At 45.9% G+C, this 14,006-nt stretch overlaps 1 protein-coding gene across 1 annotated transcript in view; it reads left to right on the top strand.

The window, feature by feature from the left end:
* Nucleotides 1-14,006, top strand: part of mgat5b (alpha-1,6-mannosylglycoprotein 6-beta-N-acetylglucosaminyltransferase B) — a gene marked incomplete at both ends in the record, with an annotated part of 141,327 nt that overhangs the window by 55,648 nt on the left and 71,673 nt on the right. Inside the window, 2 exons of the mRNA XM_084441387.1 lie at nt 691-855; nt 13,810-13,979. Coding sequence (XP_084297513.1) covers nt 691-855; nt 13,810-13,979 — 335 coding nt within the window. The remainder of the gene's footprint in view (nt 1-690; nt 856-13,809; nt 13,980-14,006) is intronic.

Raw genomic sequence — 14,006 nt, 5'->3', positions numbered from 1 at the left:
CATTCCCCCTCTCTCTTTATCTCTCTCTCTCCCACTCTACTACACCCCCTCTCTCCTCTCACTCACTTCACCAGTCTGATTTGTTTTTGACTGTTTTTGTCGAGGCGCAGATTTATTGATTTATCATGCGTTTCACATAGACTGCCGAAGAATTGGTGTTGGATAATAGCAAATAATGAATTGATGAATGAATCCTCTCCTATCACACTCCAGCTCTCTCAATCACTCTCTCGGCCTTCCTCTCTTTCTGTCTCCAGTCGGTGATTATCTGAAAAGAAGAGCCTGTCTGTGTTCAGAACGGTTTTGTAACGCATTGAAGGGCTCTTCGTTTTCAACAACCACCGGCTGGCCAGACATTATCCTGCTTATTACACGGCTACTTACCAACCACATTAATACTAATAAGATTACACTTTTTATTTCGCCAGCAAAATGGTTCTGTGTGCTTGTGCAACAGACGTTTTTAGAGATTGAACATAGGCTACAACAGCCCAAAAATGACTGTTTACAATGTTTCTTTGAGATGAACTCAGACAATTTTCAACTGTCGTCCCCAGACGTACAACGTGTTGCCCTTAGCAGCGGAGAATATTGCTTGTAGCCGGTGAATTATCTAGAAATATTTCATATAGTATTTCAGAGAGCTGTGTAATAATAGCCTCAGAATAACCCCCCAACCCCCCCCCTCAGGCTGCGTTCCGTACGGATCTGTCCTCCCTGCTGGACCAGGTGGGCGGGGGCAAGGAGTCCCTCAGCTTCATGAAGAGACGCATCCGACGTCTGGCGGGCCAGTGGGGGGCGGCCGCCCTGCGCCTCGACGCCAAGCTGCACCAACGCTGGAGGGAGCAGAAGAAGGTGAGGGAGGGGGCGGAGTGAGAGGGGGATGTGTGTGTGTGTGCGTGTGTGTGTGTGTAAGACGGGGAAGAGACAGAATGTGTGTGTGAGAAAGACAGAGAGAGGGGGGAGAAAGAGGGGGAGAGAGCATGTGTGTGTGTGTGTGTGTGTGAAAGAGAGAGAAAGGGGGAGAATGTGTGTGTGTGAGAGAGAGAGAGAGAGAGAGAGAGAGAGAGAGAGCGTGCGTGAGTGTATGTGTGTGTGTGTGTTATCGTACGTGTCACCGTGCCAGCATGGTGTGAGAGTACTGCTGTGATGACAAGGTTGAAAGCTATGCCCAGTGTCCCTACAGCAGACCTTCAGACTCAAAGAGCTGTGGGCTTGGATAGTTGTAGTGTCAGATAAAAAACTCCCAGGACAACTGTACAAGATTATGACTTTTACTCAATCGTTTGCTCCACAAAACAATGGCAGCCTAGTCCTGCACTCACGTTCAACTAACAACTTTCACACAGCAGGTAACATATCACTTAACAAACTCCCCTTTTTTGTTTAAAGAAAAACAATCCAAAAAATAACAAACATTTCTGTTTTTCAGATATTTAATAGATAAACAGGAACAGGTTCAAAACGTCAACTTGAATGACTAGAGTACGGTGGTAGAAAGGTTTTTGTTGACTAGTCCATTTAGCCTATACTGTAAGAGCCCTCAGCAGAACTAGTGCAGATGTCCCTTTCTTTGTCAAGCAGTCGGCAAGCTGCTCTTTGGTAGCTGACCAGATAATCTGTTGGATTGTCCCAGAGTGGATTAGCTCCTTGACACTGCTGATTTCGAGGCAGAGCCTCTTTTCCGTGACTGATTTGGTGGACTTGACAGCATCAAGAAGAGAGGGATGCAAACTATTTGGAACGTTCATTAAAAGCCGTTCAAATGTAACCGTTTGGAGAAAACATGTTTGCGACGAACGTTCGCCTCTGTTAGCTGAATTTGAACACAGGCCAGGTGTCCACCTTGCGTGCCTCCATCTGGAAGATTTCCTATTGAGGAATCACTAAACACCAGTTTCAGGGAGCTGTCTTTTCCCAAGTGTTGAAACCTCAAGGTCACCTCTTCAGATTTCAGTTTCCTGATAAGTTTGTTTGCACAGTGTAGGGTCTGAACAGTAGCATGCTTTGTGCTGGATGCCAGGATGGATAGGTCACACATTATGTCGGGTCTACACTGCCTTGCAACCCAGAATATTTGGCCAGTCGACTTTAGCATGTCAGGCTATGGGTTGCAGATTATTTATGTATGTACTTTGTTGCACTTGTATCTCATCCTCCAAAGAGTGAAGCTCCATTCCTATGTAGCTGAAGCTGTTGTGTTCTTCTCATTCAACCTGAAAATCAGCTTTCAAGTGAGGGATGACTATTGTGCAGAACGTATCTGAACCACCCCAGATGAAGTTATCCACCTGACAGGCAAGGACTCCCATCCCATTACAGGAGTCATCCAGGACCTTTCCGCTCTGTCCAACCCACCCGCTTGTAGAAGACTTCCCCTGTTTCATATCGGTCATCACTGGGCCGCAGTTGTTTACGAAGGGCTCTTCAAACTCTCTCAGAGCATTCGGCTTGTGTAAATGCTCTCCTTGTAGCATGTAGTGCTGCGATGTGCTGGGCTATCCAAGTAATCACGCTAGAACGGTACCTGCCAGAGCTAGCGGCTTATCAGTGAGAACTGAAGGCAGATTTGGGTTCTGCTCAAACACTAGCTGGTAGGGACTGTAGCCATACACATTGTGCATGGAGTTCTTTGCCATCTGGGCCCAGTCTAGTGCTGTCTTCCAGTCACATCCGTTGTCTTTCTTCAGTTTCATCAGAATTTCAGTGAGGGTTTGATTATGCCTTTCCAAAAGACCATTGCTCCATGGGTAATACGCTGCAGTGGTCTTCAATGTTGAAGTTTTCAGCCATGTCCCTCATTTCTTCGTTGTTGAATTCACCTCCATTATCACTGAGCAGTTTGGATGGAGGACCATGAACACTTATCCAGCAGTGAATAAAGTGCTTCACTATCTCTGGGTTTTTTGGTGGTGACAATGCTTCCTGCACTGAAATGTGTGTAGTGGTCAATGACATGCAGATACCACACTCCCGGTTCTAGTTCATGCAAATCCATGGCTGGTTTCATTGTAGGTTGAGGCCATAGGCAAACCCACTGCTGGTTTTGGCTTTGGTTTGCTGTATCTGATGCATGTCTTACAGTGTTATACAATGTCCTTGAGAATTGTGGTGCATTCATCATCATTATTACTTGAGCAGTCCAGTAGTTTCTGCCTGTCTGCAACTGCAGCATGTCCAAATTGTTTGTGTAGTTTCAACAGAACTTTCTGTTTTCTGTCATGTTTTCTGTCACAGTGAGGATGTCATTGTCATTTTGGATCTCGCTTTCTGTCACAGTGAGGATGTTTTTCTCATTTTGGATCTCACTTTTATCTGGGCTCGCATCTCTTAGTTTCACACAGCACTGTCCCAAAGATGTCAGTTCAAGTTTCTCTGCTTGCTTGAACATTATTATGGCTTTGTCATTTTCAATGTCCAAAACGGCAGCTGCTCTCTTTAGTGAAAATTTGCTTAAAAGCGATGAGATATCTGCTGGAACAACTTTCGTTTCCAATTTGACTTCTAGTCTGTCCTATCAGGGCTGGAATCTTCACATTCTTTGTAGAATGAACAACTCTCCCATTGCCAAATTTGAATGGTCTTGCACATTGGCGTCGGGAGCCGTGGGCTTCCGGGGCTCGAGACCCGAATGTTTTTCATCTATCCCCGGACGTTTTCTGACCCCCAGTTCCCAGCAAAAAGTAGATATTTTAATAAAGAAATGGACGCAATACGCAAATCAAATTCCACTCCAAAATCGAGTCAACTCTCGAGTAAACTCTCACGTGTCGGTCATATGTTATAACTACAGCCCCCGCCCCCTCCTGTTAAAAATTGATTCCAAAATGAAGTGGATTAAACGAGTTTGGGTTATGATATAAGGTAGGTCTTTTGTGATTAATTGCCAGTTGTTATGGCTGTGCGTTTTGCTTTGCCTAGATTTAATCAGCACTCGAGAGTGTGAACTTTGCTTCCTAGCGGTGGGCTAATAAGCCTAGTAGCCTAAACACTGATTAGGGGAGTAGGCTATTGAGTGCTGTGCCATAAGGGGGTGTATTTTATCGTTCTGTCATTCCTCTTCGTGGTGTTTGGCCATTGTTGTCATATAATGGCTCTGTAGTTTATTTAGTGTGTAGCCTACTTAAAAGCTTGCTTGATTCGGCCTAAATATTGCCCGCTTATTCGCTCGCTGTCAAATTATTGGCCTTTGTTGATGTGTTAAAAAACATCAGTAGTTATGTATGTATGTCCTGTGATCAGGGCCGGACTGGGTGAATATTTCATGCCGGGAAATGTAGCCCCAGTCAGGCCACGAGCCGAGCCGACGCGGTGAGATGGAACACCTTCAGTTTCGTTTTGTTGACGGGGGGGGGGGGGGGGGCGCGCCTGTGATAGAGTGGCGAGACACCCGAATTTCCCCAAGGGGATTAATAAAGTATTAATCTATCTATTTAGCCTAGTCTACTGTAGTTTTCCTGTAAGTTTTTTACATATAAAAATGCCACTGCTCAGCGGCCTTCTGGTGCTGTGAAACCTCCCATCAGGACATGCTTTGAAAGCGCACCCCCCAAAAAATTGTGCGCGCTGTGCGTGCGTTTCATTGGTCCTGTCTTTCCCAGTTCTAGGACCCACCAGACACCACTGGTTATCAAAAGTTTTGACTTGTCATTAAAAATAAAACTCGAACGCCGTTGTGTTTTGCGCTGTGCTCAGAGGGTGGGAGATATATTAGACCAGTGAGATGTCCAGGCCCTCTGCCCTGGTGTGTGGCAGCTGTTAGTGTCAGAGGGGAAGCCTCGTTCAGACTGCACGATTGCCATCTCTGAGGGATCTCTATAAGATGATGGTCAGCTGGCTCTTTTTCAGCTTCCACTGGCACATTTTCCCCCCAGATTTTTCATTTTCAGAACTGACATTTTTTAAGGGCTCATGTCCCGCAGTATGTTGCATTAAATAGTATTTTGTACAGTAGATGGAAATGTGGCACATTGAGTTGTTTGTCAGGGAGTTACCTGTATTCTCATTAAAAAAGACTGGGCTATTAAATATTGATTTTTATTTATTAAAGTCCCGTCTTGTTTACCATGATTTGTGTATGATTACTTCTTTGCCATCCCCTTTCATAACCAAATGTGGTCTGATTATTAAATTGCTATGGCTTCTTGATTTGGCGCTCAAAGTGTGCCAAATTGATGCATTTAAATTAACAATGTTAAAAAATGTCTCCCCGGGGGGCACCCCCCTAGAGGGTCGGAGGTCCACCCCCCATAGCTGCCCAAAATCCTGTGGGAAACACTGTTTATGGTGTATGTGTCTTTGGTGCATGGTGGCAAAACCAAATGGACCCCTAAAATATATTTTCCTGCAGGTTTCACCCGCTCTGAACTTCAGCCCCTGATGCTTTTCCCTTAGTCCCTAATGTTTTTGAATCCTAGATACGCCCCTGGTCTTGCACTCTTTGTGTGCATTTTTGATAGCTCACTCTTTTAATCCACTTACATAATCATCCAGGCATTTATGTCCACACACCGTTCTAGTGCAAGCTGTCAATCACAGCTCCTAACGACTCTACCATGAAGATCTCTGTGTGAGACAATGACTCTTTTGACAACAATGTAATGTTGCATTCTTCAACAATATCCGTTGGTCTCTCCTCTTCTGTCAATTTTACATGTTCAGTTTTGTGTGGACAGTCCTTTGCTCGGTGATACGTGCTTTGAGAGACTGCACATCCTGTTCGTCTCCCATATCTATCGAGTGGATTTGTGCCCCGAACAGCCTTGTGAAAATTTGACTTGCTACGACCTTGCTTGCTGGCAAATCGCGTGTGGTAGGCAAGTCAGAATCTCCACTCATTTGTAGTTCACCAGCCCCTCCCTGTGGCGAATTATCTCCAAAGATTATCTTCAACGCTGACTTCATGTTCACAAATGATGGGCTTGGACAAGTGGTAAGCGCTAACTGTCCTGCTGTATCTAGCTTAAAAGCTAACAGCATCTGGAGGCTCCATTTGGAACTTACTCATTCTGTTGTACCGACGTTCAAATTCGACAATGAGTCAACCGTTGAAACACCATTTTCTCTCGTGACCCGGTCAAACTCTGTGTACGCGTCGTGCTGGCGATTCTTTTCTTCTTTTTAAAAACACAGAGTCCGTTTGGTTGGAAGTGTAGTCATTCCCCCATCTTTGTTCATATCTTCTGCGGGGATTTCCAGTGCACTCTTCCTTGCTCTTCCTGTTAGCGACAAGGCAACAGCCAAGGCTTGCTTCTTCTTCTCCAGATCGGTAACCTATCTTCATATTTCAATCTCATTCTTCCAGCTTTCATACGACTTCTTCTCGTGAAACGCTGGCGGAACTTTATAATTGCCAGCAGCCATCCTCTGCTAACAATGTTAGATCAATAACTCCCAGGACAACTGTACACAGTTGTGACTTTTACTCAATCGTTTGCTCCACATACAAAACAATGGCAGCCTACTCCTGCACTCACGTTCAACTAACAACTTTCACTCTGACTCTTTTGTAGATCCATGTAATGGCGGCGCACGGGGCATAGGGAATGCAGTTTCTCAAAATCCATTTTCGGCCGCTAAACGGTTGTTTTCATCAATCACATTGCATGAATCGACAGTTGATATTCCTCTACGCGAGCCATTCTTTCGGTTTTCAAATACGTGGTCTGTAGCCTCTGTAATATGATCTTTACACTGGCTATGCTCCCTCACATTCTCTGCGCTACGATCGGATTGTTGCTGACGAATGACGACGACAATATTCTCGGCACCAACTACGATCGTAGCGCAGAGAATGTGAGCCGGAGAATAGCAGGCTGCGCGCTGGCCTGTGCGCATGCGTGCTGGAGCAAGTGGGGGAGAGGCTTGTAAAGATCATATTACAGAGGCTACAGACCACGTATTTGAAAACCGAAAGAATGGCTCGCGTAGAGGAATATCAACTGTCGATTCATGCAATGTGATTGATGAAAACAACCGTTTAGCGGCCGAAAATGGATTTTGAGAAACTGCATTCCCTATGCCCCGTGCGCCGCCATTACATGGATATACTGGCTCGCGCTGGATTTTAAATTTCTTCTACAGGCCTCCGAACAACACAAAAGTGATCTGGGTGAGTCAAACTTCTTATAATATGTCGTAAATAAGGTCCAGGTTGTCAAAAACGAGCATTTTCCTTTAAGATGGAGAGAAAGAGAGAGAGAAGGATTAGGGTTAAGATGGAGAGAGAGTGAGAGAGAAAAAGAGAGAGAAGGGTTAGGGTTAAGATGGAGAGAGTGAGAGAGAAAAAGAGAGAGAAGGGTTAGGGTTAAGATGGAGAGAGAAAGAGTGAGAGAGAGAAAGAGAGAGAGAAGGGTTAGGGTTAAGATTGAGAGAGAGAGAGAAGGGTTAGAGTTAAGGTGGAAAGAGAGAGAGAGAGAGAGAGAGAGAGAGAGAGGAGGGTAATGGTTAAGGTGGAGAATGTGCCCTCACTCTTGTTGCTATAAAGCAGAGTCAGGAAAGTGTGTGTGTGTGTGTGCGTGCGTGCATGTGTGTGTGTGTGTGAGTGTGCGCTCACTGCTCAGGCGCACTATAGGCCTCACCCCTCCTGAATATCAATCAGTTATCTGTCATGTCCTAACCTTTCCTCACAGCCGCAGAACCGTGAAAGTTTTAGAACCGCCATAACCCCCATCTCTATACTTTAACCATGATTGTGAGCTATTGCCTGCGCTAGTATTAATGTATTTTATAGCTCTGTTCCCTGAAAAGCACTTAGTGTACGTACAGGGCAACACCTACCATTTACATACAGTAAGTGTATGCCAAAGAAGCTGTACATGTCATGCATTTTGAAAATCATCGCTAGAACAGTGTTGAAAACCGACGCTACCAATCAGAGCCACTGCCTGCATCTCAAATAGGGTGAAGGACCCACCTTACCGGAAATGATTTCCTCCAAACAAACTGGAGGGAGGAATCAAAACAAAAAAATCACCGCCCCATTAGGAAGGAGCGCCCTAAAAGACGCTGGATTGGTTCTGCAAAGGTTTTTCTCTCTCTCAAATTGTTTCAGCCCACTTTTAGCAACGAAATCCAGACAAATGTCCTCGGCCTCTAGCTGAGCGCAGTGTTTAGAGACTGACTCGAGAGTCTGCGTCGTATTTGACTTTTCAACACGTGGAAGGTACGATCTGGTCTGTAGAGAGGGGCACGGTGGTCTTCTAGGAGAAGATAAAGCACAACCTCAGACAGACACTTCTAAAGACAGACGTCATCGACAGCCACCTGGCTGTTGTAGCCTATAGATAGACCTTGGAGGGGGGGGGGGCTGAATAGCTGTTGCGTGTGTGTGTGTGTGTGTGTGTGTGTGCGTGTGTGTGTGTGTGTTTCATACGCTTAATGACTCCCTCTCTGTGCCTCTAGACAGCAGACAGACAGCCGTCGGGGTATAGCGAGGGCACAGGAGCTATTGAAAGGAGCAGGGGAGACACTGGAGGAGAGACATGCGGGGGGATGAAGGCTAGAGGAGAGACCTTGGGTTGGCAGTGCCAGTCTAGAGGAGAGACCTTGGGTTGGCAGTGCCAGCCAGCGTCTCAATCCTCACCCCCCCCAGACATCTGTGTGCTTCAGACCGGCTGGTTGAAGGGCAGCGCGAGGGCACGCACACACACACACACACACACACACACACACATTCACTCATACAGGACACAGAGCACTCTCTCTCACACACACACACACACACGCATGCACACACATTCACTCATACAGGACACAGTGCGCTCTCTCTCTCTCACACACACACACACACTGTACATACGCATGCACACGCATTCACTCATACAGGGCACAGAGCTCTCTCTCTCTCACACACACACACACACACACACACACACACACATTCACTCATACAGGGCACAGAGCTCTCTCTCTCACACACACACACACACACGTGCACGCACACACATATACTTGTACATACGCACACACACTCAGACACACACAGACTCAATGATACGCATCGGCCCTAGATCAAGTGTGCTGTGTTTAAGATGACTTATCTCTCTCTAGCAGGGTCTGGGTTTTGCTCCACTCCACTCTGTGGGGCGAATTCACTAAAGGATTGCGCAGCTTTTCCTGACGCAAAGCCTGTGCAAATAAGTCAAAAATCATGTTTGCTATTCACAAAGCCCTCGCAAAGGGTGAAATACGGTGTTAACTGCGTTGCGTTCGTCATTGCGTTTCTCTGCGCCGGTGTTATTAGCTCATATTTAAATTAGGTAATATGGGCGGAGAATGTTCCCCTTTCTATGCAAATGAACATTATTGCAAAACCCGCCCAATTCACAAAGATCGGCGCAAATTGCCTCACGCAGTTAAAGTGAAATTAATTGCGTTTTCAGAGACGTGGTGGTATTTAAGCGCAAGGGGTGTGTCGCGGCCAGCCTGTCCGCTGATCATGGCAGCAGTGATTGTTGCGAGGCGAAGGCATCGCAACGCCAGGCGTGTTGTTCGTGAGAGAATATTTAGAAGAAGGTCACTTTTTGATTTAACACTAGAACCACCGCGGTAGCTGTTTGGACACCAGAGCGCGCAGCTCTTCAGCCAACTGGAGGATGAAGTCGCGTCTGGGGAGGCTCAGTTGACTATGCGTCTCTCCACCCGTCCCCAGCGAGTCCAAGCTCCCCCAATGAATAATACTTATTTATAATAGCCTACATAGCACGAAACTGTGCGTATAATAGTCTATACGCGAAACTGCGCATTCCCTATTGCTGTTCATTGAACGGCTGGGGGCCGATATAGGTATAAATAAATAAAAACATAGCCTACACAATATTTTTTTTATTTGAATGGTCTTGAAAATATTTTGCTTTTGTTTCATAGGTGACGGCAGGTATCATCTTCAGCCATGGATGATGACTGCCGTGCGTAATCCTTCCAACGTTGGAGAGGCGGCGTACAACTGGGCTCACATCAGGACGCGCGGTGTGATTGAGTGCACATTTGGAATCCTGAAAAGCCGTTTAGATGCCTAGATCGTACCGGTGGGGCAATGTTATACACTCCCCCAAAAGTATGCCAGATCATCGTGCTGCAACTTGCATAACATAAAATGACAATTTTTCCTTTGTTCGTCTTTTCAAATCATTCCACCTCCGTTTGCAGTCTTCCGCGTTTACACACACAAATGGCACTGACTGATTGGGAAATTAAACCCCAAATATGATTTTTTGCTGCAGTCGTGATATTTTTTGCGGATGTTTTTGATGTTTTTGAACCTCGTCCGTGAGGCCTTCAAGTTCGCTGTCTGAAAATCGTATCTTTCTTTTTCTGTCTGCCATCGTCCAATGATATGCATACGAGTTGTATGCGCTGTATGCGCAGTATTTATAGTCATTTCCTATATCTGCAGCAAATTGCACTCAGCCGCAAACATATTATTAGCGCAATGTCTTTAGTGAATAGGTTTTTAAAACGGAGCACATAGCTGGCGCAATTGACGCGCAATGTAATGGTGCAATTAGCGGGCGCAATTTGCTTTAGTGAATTCGCCCCTGAGTGTGTGTGTGTGTGTGCGCGCGTTTGTCTCTGAACAGATATACTGTGTGTGTGTGTGTGTGTGTGTGTTTGGTTCTGTCTTTGAGCAGATATGTGTGTACTGTTTGCTTGTGTGTGTGGGTGGGTGTGTGTATGCGTTTATTTGTCTCTGAACAGATATACTGTGTGTGTGTGTGTGTGTGTGTGTTTGGTTCTGTCTTTGAGCAGATATGTGTGTACTGTTTGCTTGTGTGTGTGTGTGGGTGGGTGTGTGTGTGTGCGCTGTATCTCAGTCTTTGAGCAGACACAGGCGCGTGAGCGTGTGTGTTTGACATGTACGCTTGTTTGCGGTTTGTGTGTCGAGCGTCGAACCTGGAGAGCACTCCGCAGCGCCGTTCCCTCGCTCCTATAGGTGCACCGGGAGTCAGGAGAGTTGCAGAGTGTGTGAGTTGAATGAGGGTGTGTGTGTGTGTGTGTGTGTGGCTAAGCTCGTCTCTGAGCAGGTGAAGAGGTGTTACTTTTCTCCAGGCAGGCTCTCCCGGTATGGCTTGTCAGTCTTTGTTCCTTATCCCCTTGTGGTTTACAGCTTATGGAGCGTTCCCTGCCCTCCTAAGGAGTGGAGGCGTGTGTGCGCACACCCACGCACACACACAGACACACACACACACACACACACACACACACACACACACACACAGACTCAATAGGGAGGAACAGGGGTGAAGAACTGTCAGTTGTAACCTTCATGTTTGAACGTAGAATACCAGGGATGAATTCATGCTCCCATTTCAACAGAATAGGTGGTACAAAACAGAGCAACAAGACAAAGGGCTGAATTAGAGGATCAAGGTTGGATTGTCAACATCATTCTTACGTACCACTGAACTACCTCAGCTTTCATTTAATTAGGGGAATTAACATTGGCAGATGGAGACAAATATCAACCATTAGCCGGTCAAATCCCTGCTCAGAAGTCTGGTGTGACTGCAGGAGCCGGAGTGCGGTTGCCAGGTTCTGTAAAATCCCTCCAAGCGCAAATAATCATAGTGTGCGGTTGCCAGTTTTCAAAATTCCTCTTTCCTTTACTCTGTCTTGGAGTGCGGTGGCCAGGATGTGAAAATCCCCCCCTTGTTTCAACAACCACCAGTGCATGGTTTCCAGGTTTGCCATGATATCCCCCCACCCGGGCCAAAGAGCTTGTTGCTCTCATTGGTTCCAGAATTCTCCCCGTGTGCCAACTGACACCCAGACTGTACAGTAATTCGATTTCACTTTCACCAAGGCAAGTTATTAGAGCGAGGATTATTAAATCTGAGGTTTTTTTTTCAAGCCTGTTGAGTTTCCCCAGAGCTTCACGCTGCTCTGTACACAGTCGCTCTCTCTCGCTCTCTCTCTCTCTCTCACACACACACCCACTATCGATACACTCTCTTGCAGCTGTCTTCGGGTCATAAGTGAGGGGAAAACTGGTCTGTGCCGGTTCTGAGGGTTTTCATGTTGCTACTGGAGATATCATCGCTCCGTTTCGTTATGTCTAGAGATGGAGTCTCTGAATCTGTCCTTTGATCTCATCACTCACATTTCTAGCACAGTGTTCTGAAGGATGACTAAACAGGGTTGTGTGTGTGTGTGTGTGTGTGTGTGTGTGTGTGTGTGTGTGTGTGTGTGTGTGTGTGTCCGTGTGTGTGCGTGTGTGTTTGTCTGTGTGCCAGTCGTTGACAAATTTACTTTAAGCACATGATTACACAGCAGGCATCCCTCAGAGAGCGAGAAAGAGAGGGAGGGGAAAAGTGAGGGAGGAAAAAGAGGTGAAGAATCTCGCCTCTGCCGCGACAGGGCGAGACTTTTAGTCGCTTCCAGTCAAAATGTTGCACTCTCAGACATGGCCGACACAAACACAAACACACGCGCACATACAGTCGACACATATCACTCACTACTACTACTACTACTCCCCAGAACTCCCCTCTAAACAAGCAAACAAACAACTAAGAGCATAATCTAGTGCTAATGTCAATGCTAAGTGCAATAGCACCAGGATAGCATTCCCTGACACCAGCAGTGTGTGGGTTCATACTGTGTAAGCTAATCAACATTTTACTCAGAAAATCTCTCTGACACGGTTGTCTAATACGCTGTGGTAATGAATGAACATGTGTCCATGTCTGATTCGCAGAGGCTGAGTCGTCGTGGCTGTAAGTCGCTTGTTCGATTAGCGGGAAAGCTCCACAACAAGGCAGTTTTGCGTATTGGTGTTCAGTTTATCAGTGTAGCTCCCTTCAAATTCCACTGTGGTAAACCGGACAGATTACCCTGAGATGGAAGCGACTGTGAGTGGAATATGAAGATTCTGATGACTTGAGACTAGAAATGATACTCAACAAGCCAACAACCAGATGTTCATACAAAAAGTCCCAATTGCAGTTATTTCTTTAAAGGAAATAATCATGTTTAGCCCTGTTTTAAGGTTACTTATGATCATATACAATGGTTCAGATCACAAAGTTGACAAAACTAGCACTTTTGAGAAAGTTGATAATTGCTCTACCACCGTTTAGGTCATACAATGGATGTGGGTGGGCACCTTGAAAAATCATTCAAAAACATGTTAAACTCTCGATTTCAAAGACAAGAAGCTCACCGAGGGGGTAATTGGTATCCGTTGGTGTTCTGACATCAAATTCGCCGCAAAGTATGAATCCTGTAGGGTTTTATTGATCATTTTATGAAATCCATTGACTTGTATTGATGCGACCGTTGTAGATGTGTAGATCAATCTTTCAAGGGGATTCAGGAAGCGGAACTACTTACGGTAGCTATTGTTTTTGTTTATGTTGCTAGGCTACCTAGTTTGCGGAAGTTTACACACGTATGTGCTGCGACTAAATAGTTCTATACTAAATATTTAAAAAAGCCTTTCCAGATGAACTAGAATCTTACTTTATGGCGAATTATATGTCAGAACGCCCACTAACACCTCGTGAGTTTCTTGTCTTTGTTTTTTGAATGATTTTTCACGGTGCCCACCCACATCCATTGTATGACCAAAACGGTGGTAGAGCAAATATCAGACTTTCTCAAAAGTGCTAGTTTTGTCAACTTTTTGATCTGAACCATTGTATATGATCACAAGTAACCTTAAAACAGGGCTAAACATGCATTTTCTCTTTACTACTCCTAACGCTTACGCACGTATTCACCCTCTGTCTGTTACCCTTTGTAACATTACCAGGAGGAGGAATCCGGTATGAATTCAGTCGTGCGTGACTCTGACTCTCTGTCTCACAGATCCTGGTCCACGTGGGCTTCCTAACCGAGGAGTCAGGGGATGTGTTCAGCCCCAAGGTCCTGAAGGGCGGCCCGCTGGGGGAGATGGTCCAGTGGGCCGACATCCTCACCGCCCTCCACGTGCTGGGGCACAACCTCAAGATCTCCATGTCCGTCAAAGAGCTGCAGGGGTGAGTCACGCTATCGCTAACTGTGCT

Source organism: Borostomias antarcticus (assembly GCF_949987555.1).
Source record: "Borostomias antarcticus genome assembly, chromosome: 7".
NCBI lineage: Eukaryota > Metazoa > Chordata > Actinopteri > Stomiiformes > Stomiidae > Borostomias > Borostomias antarcticus.
This window is presented reverse-complemented; position numbering and strand designations above follow the sequence as displayed.